A 16,686-nucleotide genomic window follows, 5' to 3' on the forward strand; every position below is an offset into this window, starting at 1 on the left:
AACATGTGCGGCAAAATTGCTTGCAAATTTTCTTTACGCTTCGTCTTCATATTCTTTGTTTACTTCTCAAAGAAAATAACATGGCGCCGAAATTACAATCGTAAGCCAGAAAATTAATTTTTTCTTTTGCTTCATCTTGTCAGATCTTGTGTAGTTGGATCATGACGTTATTGCACCTTGAATTCACAAAGCCTACCGTACTCTGTAATCCCGTTCCAACGCTACATTATTCCTGTCTAGGTGGCAACGCGTGTAATCAGCTGACCACCTTTTGATTTGGCAATTGAAACGTCAAATAAAGTTGTTGCCGTCATAATTTTCAATAAAATTTTTTCTATGGTGGTTCTTTTGTTGGAGTGCTGTTTTCTTCTCGAATATTTCCAATAAAACTATTTATTGCTAGCCTACGAATAATATTAATTGCAAAACGGGTAAACTCTAAGTTAAAACGTTCATTGCTAACCAGAGGCCATGCAGTTCTAGCAAACGGCTAGTTGCTTTAACTCGGACGTTGGTTCCATAGTTTTTCTCATAATTGTATAGATTTTATTCAGGCAGATAATTGTCTATGTCGTGGTCGTTACTTCAAACATATATAAACATAAACTTATAAGCAGTTAAAGCCCCAAAATCAAGAATGTCCTTCGACAGCAGCGTGCTTCCGTCAGAGCTATTGGTTGCACCACAGCCTCTTATAGGTTTCTGCGGCTTGGACACAACGCACAATCTAGTGCATAAGTCTATATGGGATGCGTTTAGCACCAATAAAAAAGCAGATAGGTAAGGCGTATTGTCCAAAAAACAACGATCGCATCATTAATGTCTCCATATTTTCAGAGCTTCTGTGCAATTCAAGATTTTACCACCTGCTTACGAGTTTCCAGTCGCAAAGCCTAAACGTGCTTCCTACGAATGGTACCAGCCCAAGGGTGTTCTGAAACGAAATTGGATGCTTAAGCATTTGCATGTACTGCCTGCGGTTGTAGTTTTGTTTCAAGACATGGAATGGAATGACCCTCAATGGTCGGAAAAACAGGTGCAGTGCGCCTCAACAATCCAAAGTCTCAAGATCGCATTACAGGTTTGTTATTTATAAGGAGTGTTCAACTAATCGCTCTCGAATTGGTTGTCAATTTCAGGAACGAAACACTCGATTGTGCCTTGTGCTGTTGCAGAAATCATCACCTTTACCGCCAGGTGAAGACTTACTGGCATCAGAACGCGCTGCCAGTTTAACTACAGCTTGTAGTATTAATATTAAAATGTTATTCATCCTGCCGCATACTGAGCATTTAATGGGCTATACATTACGCTTGGAATCTGCGTTCCTAGACATGGCTCAATCCTATTACGCGCTCATGTCCAAACGTATACGTGCACATCGTGATCAATTAACTGCTGCGCACACAACACTCAAAATACGACATCAATTTAAGTTAGGTTTTGTTGCGGAGATAAGACAAGATTTCAGCACTGCACTGAAGTAAGTAGGCATTGCACGAGTATGGTAGCAGTTATGAATGCTGAGATTTCCAGTTTGACACCTCACATTATTCATATCTATAGTGCTCACAGTTTCTTGGTATAGGTAATACGTGAATATACTGTTTGCGTTAATTTAATGTGTCTTAAAACAAAACGGCGGCGATGTCGCAGACTTTACCGATCCCGCAGCACTCTTTTAAAGATAAAACGCGATAAAAATAACACCTTTATAATAGGAAACTGTGAGAACCACGACTTTACGTTCCCACGACAGTCGGGTCTACGTAACCGGAACGACCCAGATTTATATCTGGCCAAGGACTGTCACTCCAGCAACACTCCCCAAAAAGTCTTTGGGGAATTTGTATGCTGCTACAACAACAACAACAACCACGACTTTAAAACTCGTAATAAATCTGCTTAAACTCCAAATACATTTACTCTTTTAAAACTTTTTTTGCAGACATTTTACTCAGGCATATGCCACACTCGATGAGATACGTATCACTGACGCCAATTGCCTCGAAATGAAAACCATAGCCGGGTTCTTGAATTACAAATTATGTCGGTTAATGTTTAAGTTAAAGGTGCCGCGTGATGCAATCAACCACTTTATAAGTCACATAGAGAAATATAAGAATCGTATAGGCTTCAAGGATTTAATATTTGAGCACTATGCTTGGTTAAGCACCCAGTAAGTGGATGTTTTAGACATGCATATTTTAAGTTATATCATTTTATCTCTTACATATTTATTTTTAGACATAGCGTGTTTGCGGAATTATTTTGTGAGGCAATAAAAAATGGGCTACCTGCATTACAGACTCAAAATCCTGGCATTTATTATAACAAAGCTGCAGAATATACAATGAAGCGCAAAGAATCCTTCCTACAGAGTAACGGTAATTATAAAGACGTGCCCGAGTTTGAGTAACTCGCAGTCGCTCATCTATTTCCGTTCTAAGAAGGCTCACTACAAAAATATTTAAAAAACAATGTATATGTATGCCTTACCAAAAACAAAAACTCGTATCTTTTTTTCCGACTTCAAAAAAGGAGGAAATTATCCATTCTCCGAAAAATATTTTTTTTTCATGTATGGTACCGGATAACTTTTGACCACGTGAACCGTTTGGATATTTTTTTTTACCGGAAAAATTGTACTTGAAGGGTGTTCCCATACTCATTTGGTTTAATGCCAATCATTGGGCCATAAAGAAACGAACGGTTCTCGTAAATTTTTATATGAGCATTGAAGTCGGTTGTTTTTGTTTTTTTTTTATTAAAATTCTCTCTTACTAAATAGCCTTTTAAATGTATCGTTTCATCCTAGCTATTTTGTTAAGTCCTACTGACCCGACATCTCCAAATTCAATGCAAAACAACAATTCAGTGGCATTGTATACGGAATTCTTTGGTATTCGAGCTGTCAAAACTGGGGACCCAGTGTCCGAGCAACAAATAAATATGCTTATTCGGGAAAATGAGAAATCTTTCAATCACTCGGTAAAAAAAATAAACCCGCCAGTAAAAATCCCAACAACTAGTAAATATAACAATAACATCTTTCAATTACAGAACGCCATCATAAACTTGCTTAGTTTAGCACGAGCTCAGTTCAAAATTTACAAATGTCCACGATTTCGAAATAAACTCGCCATCGACATGGCCGAGGAATATTATAAAAGTGGTGATCACGCTAATGCATTAACGTACGTTCTGGTGATGTACATGCCAGAATTTAAACTTAGTGATATATTAATTTATTTTCAGTCTTTACTCTGTGATGCTAACCGATTATCGACGTGAACAATGGTCGTCTATATTCTCTGATGTTTTACTGAAGACTCTACGATGCGCTTTTTTGTCTGCTTCGATTACCGACTTTATATCATGCAGTATTGAAGCGCTGTCCTTGCGAGTTAGATGTGAACAGAAAGACCGAATTATTGTGCTCGAAAATCTATGGAAAGTATTTAAAGTACGTGTCTTGTTTCCCATCTGTTGAAGCGAATTCCTTTCATTGAGTATACATATTTTGCTTGTAGGGTGCGGCACCCATCTCTCACGGTCAAAGTGCACCTGAAATTATAGAACGCTGGGATAGTGCTTTCGTTGCAATAAAGTCACCAATTACTATCGATTTGGATAAGTTGACAAAACTGATTAAAATGTATGCCAGCTTCGAACACTTAGAATTGAAAAATGATGAAACCATTAACGTTTATCTCATCATAAAGTACGTTATAAAAGAACAATAATTTGAGAAATAAAATATTATCATGTATATCCTTTATGCAGGTTGCTTACTGATGTTCCCATTAAAATACGACACTGTGCCATTGTTCTCACAGATGGTACAAACTTTTACAAGTTGCCAGCCAGTATGTGCAAATCATTCCAGTGTTTACTCGAAGTACAAGAGACTCAAAAGAACAGTAAACCACCAGGAGGTACACTGCTGCATTTTGATCCAGAATTGAAGTTGGAGCCGCACTTATATTACCAACTAGGTTTCTCTACCGACGCTTGTCAATTTTTGGAAAACACGCAACTACGTGTTGCACGCATCGAAGCTCAAATGGGTTCTGATAAGTTGGCGGTGCAATTCACAAAATCAGCCGTTTTCTCACGCAATGCCTTTCGTCATTATTCTCGCGGAAAAGATCTCGATGATAATATTAAAATCAATCCGCTGTGCTATATTACTCCAACGTAAGTTATATCGCAAGCCGGAAGTTGCAACGTTTTAATGTTGTTATGTATGATTTCATATTATTTACTGTAGATTCCATTTGAACACGCAATGCAACCTTGACAAAGAAACGCAAATGCTAGTTAACGAATACTACCCTATAACAACTACAATAAATAATCCATACAATGTTTTCCTGCAAAACGTTAGCCTAAACATTAGTGTACCGAACAATCTACGCAACCAAGGTGAGATAATACAGTAATAACTAGAGAACATAAAAATGTGCACTAAAGCACTAAAATCAACGAAATATGCTCAATGAAAATAAAAAATATGCACAATAAGATTCCTTAAATTTGATTAAAGAAAGACAATTAGTTTTTAATATTGTTATTGAGCTTTGTACCACGATTATGTTTATTAGGAAAAATGGAAAAAGTTACAAAGTCTAAGCGGTAGAAGTTATAGCAGCTATTTCGGAGATCACCAACCACATCTCCTCATCAGACTTCTTTTTTCTAGACTTCAAGCGTTAACCACTGAGCTATGCACACCCCGTAAACTCTTGTTTCTAATTCATTTCCTTACTGACTTTGCACATCGCTGACGCGGATTCGATCCCCGCTGAAGTCTAGAAAAAAAGAAGTTTGAGGAGATTTGGTGATCTCCGAAATAGCTGCTATAACTTCTACCGTTTAGACTTTGTTGCTTTTTCCATTTTTTCCTAATAAACATAATCGTGGTACAAAGCTCAACAAAAATATGTATCTGAAAGCAGAAGTATGTGGCAATATTTAATATATACCTCAAATATATTGTACCTCCTGTTGTTTAGGAGTTATAAATGTTTCACCAGCATTACATTACTATTTTTTTTTGTTACATTACTATTTTTGGAAGTAATTTCTAAAACTGCTTTATATTATCGAAAAAGTCTGCTCTCTATTTATTGAACTGATAAAATTAATTTGGAGGTCAATGTTTGCAAAAAATAATCCGACTGTTACGTTATAGAAAAGGACTCTTACGTTACCTATGCGATTTATGTATATAGTACGTGTAGATTAGAATTAAGTTTTTAAATGGCTTGTAGTCTGTTTTACCCAATAAGTAGCATGAATTCAGTTGACTTGCGATTTGACATGTAATCCAAAGAAATTAAGAGCATGATAATTATTAATACAGATTTAAAAGTTTATGTTGCTGTGCAATAGGTCGATTCTGAAGTAAATTTCTGCTTAGAACTCGAGCTCGAGCTTACAACTGCTCCAAATTAGGAGATTTTTCGCGGTTAAATATACGAAAAACGGCTTTAATGGCCACTTTTGCTTGCTCTATGCCATTTAGTACTATTCTTACCCTTCAAAATGCGCCTTCGACTGGTGCTTTACGATTTTTCCTTCAGAAATTATGTCCATTGGAAGATGACGTAATGAGTTGGAAAGCCTATGCTTGGTTTGGCGATGTTAGATTCGATGACACGGAAGTTTAAGTGGCCGTAACTCTTGAGGGAAAAGTCGTATAGCACTATTCGAGAGTGCATTTCAAGGATAATAGTAGTACTAGAAAAATACTTGAAATAATTCGAATAGCTTTTTACTATTTAATCAGAAAATCTTCTTCTTTTAGCTTCTTATTGTGCTTCGTTTGGCCTCGTTTCTTTTTGAAATAATATAATTCTCGCGTTTTTTTTTATTTTTCTACGTAATTTTTATTTTCTGAGCCTATTTGAGTTAGAAAGAAATAAATTTTAACTGTGGGTCAATAGGACGTTGAAACGCTTTTAATGTTGCTTTCAAATGAGCGCTAATTCAATTAGTAAAAAGACTTACGTGACAAATAGTTTTGCACCGAAAACACATGGATAATGAAGAGTATAGGAAACTGCTTTATTGTAAAGAAGTCCGAAAATGCTCGAAGAAAACCAGATTTTTCCATATTTTAGCTTGGTGGATTCCACGCCAAAAAACTTTTTTTTTATATTTTGGACATTACCTTAAAATAGGTGCAATCCCGTATTCCTCGGACTCGGACTAGTAAAACTGTCAAAAAATAAAAATTCGCTCAGAGCGAGAGAGTAACATTGAAAAGTACGGGATCGCTTTCTAGTAAAAAATGGTAACTTCTGTCAACTTCAACATAACCTCCAAGTTTTGGTTGTAAATTTTTGCTTAGTTTGTAGTAAACACACTCAGCTCACACATGAAAATAACCAAAAATACTTTCAAATTCATTAGAATCCACTTAAACAAGTAATTAAATACTTTTCAACATGAATTAGAAGAGTGCACTTTTCTTTTGTTTACAATTTGGTTTCCAAACACACTACAGCTGATCGTTTGACACATTTACCAGAATTTACCTGTTGTCCAACATAAGCCCTCATACTCAAAAATCGAATAGAACTGGTGACTAGGACGGTCATTCTTCCGGAGTAACAGTTATTCGTCGCCACGCTGTAATCAATAATCTGCGAAACCTGAGAAAAAACATTTTACCCTTGGCTTCGTTTCGGCGATTTGGGCTATATGCTTTTAATTTTATGCACTTTATATATAGGGGCCCGTGATTTTTAGTCCAGGCCCCGAGTTTTCTCTCGACGGCCCTGTACAGAGAATATGCATGGACATATACCGTTTCATCGGTAAAGCTGTCACCATACTAATTCAGAGTAAGAACTTATTTTAATTAATACGGTGACTGCATTATCGACGACATGGTATACGTCCATTTTAGATGTGCATTTTCTTTGGGTTCTACGCTCCCTGAGCAAAGAAATACGCAAACAAAGCAGCCGTTCCCTTCATCCGCGGTAGCCGAGTGGTGAGAGTTGCGTACTACGAGCCCGCAGGTCCCAGATTCGATCCTCGGCTGGATCAATTGATTGTCAAAACAATTTTGTTTTTATTGCTACTTTAATATTTTTATTTTTTATTTGATTTATATATTTAAGTTTACTTTATTTTATTTTCGTTTGTTTTGTTTTATTTCACATTTTTATACCCGAGCGCACTTGTGCACAAAGGTGTTATAACTTTCTTCACATAACCGTTGTTTGTAACAGGCAAAACGAATCGAGATACATATGATCAGAATGAAGAGAGAAATCGAAACTTGGTACGCGTACTTCTTTCAGGCGTAGGACGGATGGATGGTAATGAAAATGGGCAAAATCGGACAATAACCACGCCTAGCTCCCATATAACGGTAGTTTTCAGAAATACGAAAACTGCGATATTTTACTAACTACTCAAGCCTATTCACTCAAAATTGATATTTACAATGATTTTTAGACGAAAAATAAGAATATTATAAATTTTTGGAAAATGGGCGTAGCCACGCCCACTTATGATTACATGTGTATATCTTGGTAACCGCTCCACCAATTTCTCCCAAACTTGGCACAGTTGTTGCCTTGGTACAGCATACCAAATGGCTGAAAATTTTCAAAATTGGACAATAACCGTGCCCACATCCCATATAATGGTAATTTAGAGAAATACGAAATCTTCGATAAACCAGTAAATACTAATTCATTCAAAATTAATGCAATAATTCTTTACCAAGACATACGTTTATGATAAAATTTTGGAAAATGGTCGTGGCACCGCCCACTTATGATCACACATATGTATCTCGGTAACCGTTCTACCAATTTGTACCAAGCTCGGTATGGTTATTGTTCTTGCCACATAAAAGCAAAACATTGAAAATTATTGAAATCGGACTAAAATTACGGCCACTTTTCATATAACGGTAAATTTTAGGAATTCTTGAAACTCGGGTATTTCGAAACTTAACGAGGCTAATTTACTCAAAACTGATACTAACCACAATCCCTTGAAAAGAGGTGACATTATTTGGAATTTTGGAAAATGGGCGTGATGCCGCCCACATATGACTATATAAGTTAGTCTCATTATATCTAACTGAGCGTTCTATCAAAGATGTTCTAAACAAGGGTAAAACCACCATGTAGCGGGAGCTTTCGGAAAGGTGAAAAACATATATTTAATACTTGCGCCGGGTATTTAATGTTCGGCTCCGCCCGAACTTAGACTTTCTTACTTGTTTATTTTATTAATAGTTAATGTAAATTTTTAGAGTTTAATTTAAATTAAGAAAAGTCAAAAACCCACCACCGCTACCGATTTTTCTCAAATGACAAGCAATATGCAATCTGCTTTGGAAGGGACACATTTGAAACTAAAACTAGTTTCGATACCTCTTCCGGTACCGGAATTATAGCCTAAAGTATAGTCACAAGAAATGGATAAAAAGTATGACAATTATGGGTATCAAATAAAAGGTAATTGGAAGTATTTTAATATAGACATATTTTAAAATTATTTTACAATATTCGGTTACATAATTTTTCCGAGAGAATACTTTCTCTAGAGAAATTTTTATTAAACAAAAATGAAGTTGCAAGTATTAAGTACGTTTTTTCAATACTCACCTAAAAAATGTAAAGCTGTTTCTTTATCATAATATTATTGTTTCGATGCAACTCTATTTTGTTTTCAGAAAAAAAAACAAGCTTCAAATTTATAAAAAAGAAACGTGAACATTACACAAATTTGTTGCAAGTAATTTTGACAGCATACGAATTATTTGTGTTTTGACATAAGGCACTAGAAAATTTTAAACATTTTATAACCTATTGTACTTATAGTTTAAATAAAAATACGTATTCACAAAACTTTTTTATTTTTATGGACCAAAGACTTTAAGAACAGCCATCTAAGACTCTGTTCAGCTGATGAAGGAGCCTTTACATATATTAATAAGGGCACATAGAAGCAAAAATAGTTCAGAGCAATAAGTATCGAACTTTCGAACTATTTTTTAACCGACTTCCAAAAAAGGAGGAGGTTATCAGTTCGTCGGAATATTNTTTTTTTTTTTTTTTTTTTTTGTATGTTACCGCATAACTTTGGACCACGTCAACCGATTTCGAAAAGGTAGTGTCTCAGAGGTGGTCCCATACTAATCTGGTTAAGATCCGATCAGCGGATCATGAGATATATATATATATATTTTTTTTTTATATGAGAGTTGAAGTCGGTTTTTTTTTTGCTAAAAATTACTAGTTAATATGATGGAATCTAAAATACTTTACTCAATTAGTTTCAGACAAAAAACTTAAGTTAAAAATAAACGAGTCAATACCGTTAGGTGTGCTAAGTTTCAGTGTGTGGCGCTTTAAGCAGATTCATCGCATCTAGCTCCAGTTTTTTTTATTTTTTCCGCATTTTCCTTGTAAGCTTAATTCAGATATTATCAGGTGTGATCAGAAAAAAAAAGTTTGAAATATAGAAATAAATTTAAATCTTATCTTATCCGTTTTAAATTTATAACTCTCCTTTTGATAAACAAATTTAAACAAATACGTACATATATGTAAGTTAAAGCTGTAAAAGATATCTTCCATTTGATATACATATTGAAACAAGTGAATTACTTTTAGGTAATTATAAAAAGGTGGCAACCTTGTTCGGACAACACCCTCTCATTTAGTTGAAATACCATATTTTCCAAATACAAACTTTCGTACAAGACGTAGAGCAGTCGAAGTTTAACATAATTCATTGTATTCACACTCCGGTGCATATGGTCTTGCATCTGCATATTTCGGTAAATTTGCAAATTTTATTGTTGTTATAGCCAGACGTTGACCATTTCTGCTGGAAATCCCTATTGAAGGAGCTTACTATTTGTCTTTAAATAGCAAAGAAGGGACATTTTTACCACAGAAGTTTTTAGCCAAGGATTCAATGTATATCCCTCTGAACAGTGCACACTTTCTTCTTTGGTGTCTTGTAGTTTTTTTAAGATTGGTCCAAAAAAGTCATAATAAAAAAAGAAACCAATGCAGGTATTTAAAGCACAGAAAAAAAAATGTTAAAAAGACTATGTTCCCTTTGACGTACGTCAAAGGTCAAGTAGAAGTTGCAACTGCCCATTGATAACGCGGTTACAATAAGAAACTAATATACATTTAAAGCTTTATGAATTACATTGTAATAACAGTATTATAAAATTATGGAGTTCTTATTACGTTGGTCTTCGGCTTTTTTAATGGCTGTTCCAAGCTATACTATCGAAAATTCCCAAAGTTCTAAAACAGTGATTCAAATCACCGATTAAAATCACTGTTATCAGAAAATGACAGTAACAGTTTTCACGGTGATTGTCAAATCACCGTTTTGCTTATCTCTAGGGTAGACATTGTTGAAAGCACCCTCGATATCGAGAAAAACTCCGAGCGTGTATTCCTTTATGGCTAATCCTTTTTCAAGCATCGAAACGATTTCGTGAAGTGCGGTCACCACAGATTTTTCTTTGGAATATGCATGCTGATTCGAGGAGAGGTTGCCTGTTTTAGTATTCTGTCGATTATATTCGTCGATGAGCCTCTCTAGAGCTTTAAGAAATAATGAAGTGATTCACATGAGCGGCCTTGCCTCCTTTTGGTAGGAATACAACCTCCGCATTCGTCCACTCGTATGGTATGTGAGTTGGAGTTAGGCGGGCTGTACAAATCTGAGAAAGCAGGGGGATTTGTAGGATTGAAAGGACATTAAAGCCGATTCCACCCTCTCATCACTTACGGTGTCCTTAACGGTATCCCCCAGAGACAGGTGGTCCTAGGACTAGGCGAACTGCCGGAGGTGTCGTCCGAGCAGCCCGGGAAGTGAGTGCTCGTAAGGACCTCCAGCATTTCGTTACATGATAACGTCCAGTCACCGTTAGGCTTTTGGATAGAGTTCATACTTGAAGAGATTTTCGAAGATTTCGAAAGAACTTCCTTCGCCTGTTGGCTTCAGAGTTTTGTTCTATGTTGTTGCAGAAGTTTTGCTAAGATTCGCGTTTTGCCCTCTTTATGGGCTTGTAGACTTTGAGTGCGTCTTTATAGGGTTGCCATAGACCTGTCCGCTTTGCTTGATTGAATAGCCTCTTGCTGTTTGTCCTCGGTGCTGAAGGATTCCACCACTGGGGTTTCTTTTTGCCCTTCGGGAGTGTGGTTGGGCAGGAGGCTTAGAAAGCAGCATTGCAGGCATTTCTCACAAAGCCTTACATTATAAATTTTTAAATGGAAAACTGTTATATAAAGTACTCAGAACTCGGGTCCCAAAAGGATCGACAGTACCCGATTTTTAAAGGTAACGATACTAAGTACTCCATAGTATTCAGTACTCGCAAAGTAACTCGAAAGTACTCAGAACTTGAAATAACTCGAAAGTACTCAGTACTCAAAAATAGTCTGTTCCAATCATCCCCTTGATACATGTGCTCAGTGTCGAGTAGATACTTAAAAGTACTGAATTCTATTGTATTTTCAAATCGGATAAAAAATAGTCAAGCTATCAATAGATAAGTGCATCAAGTATGAGAATGAAGCTTTTTTGCTTTGGTGTTGTACTCGAGCCAACCAAAAAACCTACACTAAGTTTTGCTTCGGGTGTATTCCGTATTTTTACATATTTTAGTGTTAATTAATAATCTTAAATTAACTCACTTAACCCAAAAGTTTCATTTTCTAACCTAATAGTAATAAATACCAATAATTCTAAAAATACTTCGGTTATAACTTTGAAAGTAGATTTATTTATAAGCAAAGCACATCATATTGATACTCCAGAATCGAAAGTAAAAAATATTAAAGGCAGTGTTGCATCAAAATTTGTTTTACGAAAGCGTTTACTCGTCGGCTCGCTACATTTGTATACACTCCAGGGTATTCTTTGCGTCCACATCCAAATCCCCACGAAACAATGCCACAAACGCGGCCGTCGTAGACCAATGGCCCGCCAGAATCGCCAGAGCAGGAATCTTTTTCTCCCGGTATAGTCGCGCAGAGCATTGTACTCGTTAGCAGCGCCTTACCCAAATATGCTTGCATACAATCACTCTTGGCTACAACGCGCACATGTGTCGTACGCACCTGATCGGATGGCCGCTCATTAAACTCGTTCGTAATGCCCCAACCAGAAATTTTTACAAACTGATCACTACTGGGACTTTTATTACAAAGACCAATTGTAGTAATGCTTGGTCCACTAAGAGCATCTTTCAATTTCAATATTGCCACATCCATGTCCAAAGTGGCGGTTGAGTAGAACGGTGATACGAAATGCTGTTCTACTTGACGTGTCACACCCAGATCCGACAGTCGACTGGCGCCAGCGTGTACCGTTAGACTCGAAGCTGGAACGCCTTTGACACAGTGTGCAGCTGTAAGCACACAACGTCCGCTTACCAATGATCCGCCACAGATGAATTGACCACTGTTTCGTAAATTCAACAAATACGGTACTTCTTCTATGCTAGTCTCTTGACCACCTACTATTCTGCCATCCAATAGAGTGGAGAATTTTTGTGCAGCAATATTTACAGTAATTTGTAAAAATAGTAAAAGAAATATTTCAATATATCGAATTCGTATTCGCATCTCGAAATGTATTATCTGCAAGCGAGCGAAGAGTTAAACTGAATCGCATTTTGCTACGAGTACATTAACTTAGTTACGGTTTTCGATGCACAAATGCAAATTAAATAATTATGAAGTATTCGTGATATAACTAATGAATGAGATCCTTTGTATTGCAACTCTATTATCCCTCACTGCTATATATGTACGTATGCAAAGATAAACAGTGCAATTAGTTAAGCTGTGAAATTAGAGATTTACTACATTTAGTTGAATATACATACATACAAACTTACATACATATGTACTAATTTATGGAGTATATAAATATGTCTGTATGTATGTACTAGAGATGTTTCGAATGTCATCATTTTATATGTTTTCATATGTTTATTGTTAGGAATAACATTAAAAAACGTATAATCAACTTAAGACATAGTTTTTGTTACTTACAAATTTTTTGAATTATTAGAAGATTGAACGAGTGCTTAATCTATGCAGTGTTTTTATCTAGTAGTCAAAGTTATATATATTTCAAAAAAAGTAATTTCGCTGCCTTTTCTCCCATGAGGCGATTTCTTAGAGGCTCATATATATGTAAGACCGGCTGCACTGAACAATTGCTTACTTAAAACGCTGGCGGGTGGAGCGCTCAAATACATATCTGCGGGCCAGGTCTGTCAATTTGTCATTTTTAGTTTAGTTTTCCACCAATCGAGGGGATTTTCACCGAGATGAGCTCGTTTTTTTTTTTTTTTAAGATAGGTCTTCAATTGAGCATTAATTTCACATTTTTCAATGTCTTCAGATTCTAAATCCGAGCCTTCGCTTTTTATTTCTAGGTTGCTTGTAAGACTTTTAGCAGTACTTGTTGAAGGCCCATCAATGTTGCTTGATATACTACACAACCGTTTAGCACCTGAAGCTAAAAGCCGGTTATTGCCCGCACCCTGGTTAGACAGACTTAGAGCCAATTCCACAATATTAGAGTGAACTCTCTGTCCATGTACACATTCGCAAAACGTTCGTATCATTTGATGCGAATGCGAATGCAAATATCCGCAACATCCCTGGTATGATACATTCTGGTGGAAAACTTCTACAGTATGCACTTCGGATGTATTTCATCTCCAATTTATATAATAAATAAATAGAGGAAGATCTACTTATCCGATAAAAGCTTGTGGAGCCCAATTAAAAGATACAAGAAGTTTAAAAAATTACCTAATTGGTACAATGTATTTTTAAGCCTTAGATGCAACACTTCAGATGCATTTGAAATATTTAGCTAATTTGATTTTGAACACTGTTTAGCCTTTCGTAATCATGCAAAACTTGTTATGAAGCAGTTTTAAATATTCATTTACTATTACACAGTTATCACATTTTTAATCTTAGTATCTTTTACTACATTTCTTAATAAATACTATATCACGCTAACTAAACTAACTATATTGAAGCAAATACAATGAACTCTGCTTCTGCATCCGAACAAAATCAATGTTTATGGATACTGCTTGAGAACTTTTTCGACAAAACCATAGATCTTGCTAATGTCAGTGTAGACTCCAGGGAACTTGGTACGCGCGCAACCCATACCCCACGACACTATTCCAGCCTGTTGCCCACTGCAGATCATAGGTCCACCAGAATCGCCAGAGCACGAATCTTTTTTCCCTGGTACCGAGGCGCACATCATATACTGAGTAATAGCTCCAGTACCTCTGTATTTGCGTTGACAAGCTGCTCGGCTTACCACTGGCACCGAGACCTCTTGCAATTGCTGCGCAACCGATCCGTCTTCCTTTGTGTAGCCATGTCCAATAACTAGACAATTCGTGCCACTAGCCACCGCCTTTTTATCCAGTGTAATGGATGTGAAACTCCCACTTGGTATTGCAGAAGAAAGTATGAGTACTGCAACGTCGTAATTCAGTGTATCCGCATTGTATGATCTAGAGACTAAAGCGTTTTTAACACTCCTCACAACTCCTGGATCGGATAGGCGTATAGTGTCGGCGTGTACCCGCAACGACTTCATATTGCTGCCCTTGACACAGTGCGCTGCCGTCAGCACAGCGTTGTTCCGCAACAAAGAGCCACCGCACTTGAACTCGCCTTGATAATGCAGCCGCACATAGTAGCGATATTTCTTTTGTGTCACCGCGCTACCGCCCACGATTCGCTCGGACAGTTTTGCTGAATAAACATGGCCTAATATAAAATATAACATTAATAATTGCAATATTAATACTAGATTCAAACACATAGCGTGCCAATTTATCACTGAGCACGTTAACATACGATGCAATGTTTTTATATCACATCGAATTGAAGTCCAGCTTTTTTATTGTTGATAAAAAAATTAATCCTTATTTAAAATAACAAAAACATCTCCTTTTGCGGAATATCTTGACTAAAATGAACGCGACATAGGTAGGATATAAGTACTTATCCACTTGAAGTGTTACCAATTACAAATGCTATAATTTTGTAAATTTTTGCTAGTCAAATTTTAAGAAGAGTAGCCAAATTTAGCCTGGATGTCCGGGAATGCTTCACATGTTGCACGAATATCGTCTAGTCGAATTTTGCATTGAGCAGGGCGTAAAGGTAAATTAACAAATCTACCATGAAGAGATTTTAAACGATATTTTATTACCTTGGACACGAAAACAATTTCGTATAAATAATTGTACGTTTCAATACACTCGGAACCACCGCACAAAGCTCGCGATATCCAACGTTTTTTAGGAAAAAAAACTTCCAGCTTCATTTCTTCACAACAATGACCACCATATTCACCGGACTTAAACCCAATGGATTTTTCCATATGGTCCATTCTCGAGGCCAAAGTATCAACTAAAAATATGAGAAATTCAATGCCTTGAAGACTGCTCTTCGCCGCCACTGCGTCAAAATATCATCAGACCACAATCGTGGAGTCGTGAAGCATTATTTGCGGTTTGTGCGTCAAAGATAGACTTAAGTTGTTTTGTCAAATTTCCTCAGATATACATATATAAAAATTCCTGACTCTAAAATCTTTCAATAGCAACTAGCAACTATAATTTGCATATATGTAGTACATGGGATACAGACATTGCAGGGAGTGACGTTAGCTTATGCCTAACTTTAGTCTGCTTACGCGAACATTGGTGCTAACTATTAACTGTATATTTTGTTCGAAAAAAACTAACTACTTTTGTTGAGTGATGGCCGCAAAAAAGTCAGACCTGGATACCCCTGCATTACATGTCAGCTAACCTGTAACTACTTTTGGACATAAAATATCAATAAAAAAAACATTTTTTTAATTTTTGATTTACTTTTATTTATTTATTTTTTTAATCTTTATTTTATTTTTTTTTTTTAACTTGTATTTATTTAATTTATATTCGTGTGGTTCGCGCGCTTCCACTCCGCAATACCTGGGTTCAAGCCCTGGTCAAAGCAACATCGCAAAAAATATAGAAAAAAGGTTTTTTCTTAACAGCGGTCGTCCCTCGGCAGGCAATGGCAAACTTCCGAGTGTATTTCTGCCATGAAAAACAGCTTCTCATAAAAAAATACAGTCGGCGTAAAACTGTAGGTCCCTCCGCTTTGTGTGACAACATCAAGGCGCATGCCACAAATCGGAGGAGAAGCTCGGCCAAACACTAACATATGTGTAAGCGCCAATCTATTATTATTATTATATTCAACATTGCATATTTGTTTATTTTTTTACATATTCTGCAGTAGGTGGTCCTATATTAGTATTCCGTCAGACAAAACATCAAAATCTATATATATAAAATTAAGTGGCAAAACTTCCTGTTCGCATACTCCTCTTAGACGGCTTGCCCGATATCAAGGAAATTTTCAGGGGTGATTGGGGGCTGTGTGGAGGGTGCACATAAGAAATTTCATGTGTGTATCTTTGCATGTTTTGCAAAAACAAAAAAAAAAAAATTAATTCTGTTTGGCTTTACGTGTTTTTTTCGGATTTCTATCATTCCTAGACGGCTTGCCCGATTTCAATGAAATTTTCAGGGGTGATTGGGGTCTGTGTGGAGGGTGCACATAA

The 16,686-nt window shown here is 36.4% G+C and overlaps 3 protein-coding genes across 3 annotated transcripts in view; 1 reads left to right on the top strand and 2 right to left on the bottom strand.

Annotated features, from left to right (window-relative positions):
- Nucleotides 1-637: 637 nt before the first annotated feature.
- The window catches only part of gry (trafficking protein particle complex subunit 11 gry), a 39,389-nt gene continuing 23,340 nt past the window's right edge, over nt 638-16,686 (top strand). Inside the window, exons 1-11 of the mRNA XM_017618633.1 lie at nt 638-780; nt 838-1,081; nt 1,140-1,483; nt 1,949-2,179; nt 2,248-2,387; nt 2,819-2,991; nt 3,064-3,197; nt 3,259-3,466; nt 3,534-3,724; nt 3,787-4,200; nt 4,274-4,428. Coding sequence (XP_017474122.1) covers nt 638-780; nt 838-1,081; nt 1,140-1,483; nt 1,949-2,179; nt 2,248-2,387; nt 2,819-2,991; nt 3,064-3,197; nt 3,259-3,466; nt 3,534-3,724; nt 3,787-4,200; nt 4,274-4,428 — 2,377 coding nt within the window. The remainder of the gene's footprint in view (nt 781-837; nt 1,082-1,139; nt 1,484-1,948; nt 2,180-2,247; nt 2,388-2,818; nt 2,992-3,063; nt 3,198-3,258; nt 3,467-3,533; nt 3,725-3,786; nt 4,201-4,273; nt 4,429-16,686) is intronic.
- On the bottom strand, nt 11,831-12,724 carry LOC108364794 (trypsin beta-like). Its single transcript, XM_017618641.1, has one exon. It carries the CDS (start codon nt 12,636-12,638, stop codon nt 11,847-11,849), a length of 792 nt encoding a protein of 263 aa, XP_017474130.1. The 5' UTR covers nt 12,639-12,724; the 3' UTR covers nt 11,831-11,846.
- Nucleotides 13,858-14,886, bottom strand: LOC108364795 (trypsin alpha-3-like). Its single transcript, XM_017618642.1, has one exon. The coding sequence runs from the start codon at nt 14,884-14,886 to the stop codon at nt 14,122-14,124; it is 765 nt and encodes a 254-aa protein (XP_017474131.1). The 3' UTR covers nt 13,858-14,121.

This window comes from Rhagoletis zephyria, unplaced genomic scaffold (assembly GCF_001687245.7).
Source record: "Rhagoletis zephyria isolate East Lansing unplaced genomic scaffold, Rhagoletis_zephyria_1.1 Rzeph_scaffold_01673, whole genome shotgun sequence".
In the NCBI taxonomy this organism is placed as follows: Eukaryota; Metazoa; Arthropoda; class Insecta; order Diptera; family Tephritidae; genus Rhagoletis; species Rhagoletis zephyria.

Coding starts and splice junctions, on each gene's coding strand:
- LOC108364794 (XM_017618641.1), bottom strand. CDS start 12,638: ATGCGAATACGAATTCGATATATTGAAATATTTCTTTTACTATTTTTA.
- LOC108364795 (XM_017618642.1), bottom strand. CDS start 14,886: ATGTGTTTGAATCTAGTATTAATATTGCAATTATTAATGTTATATTTT.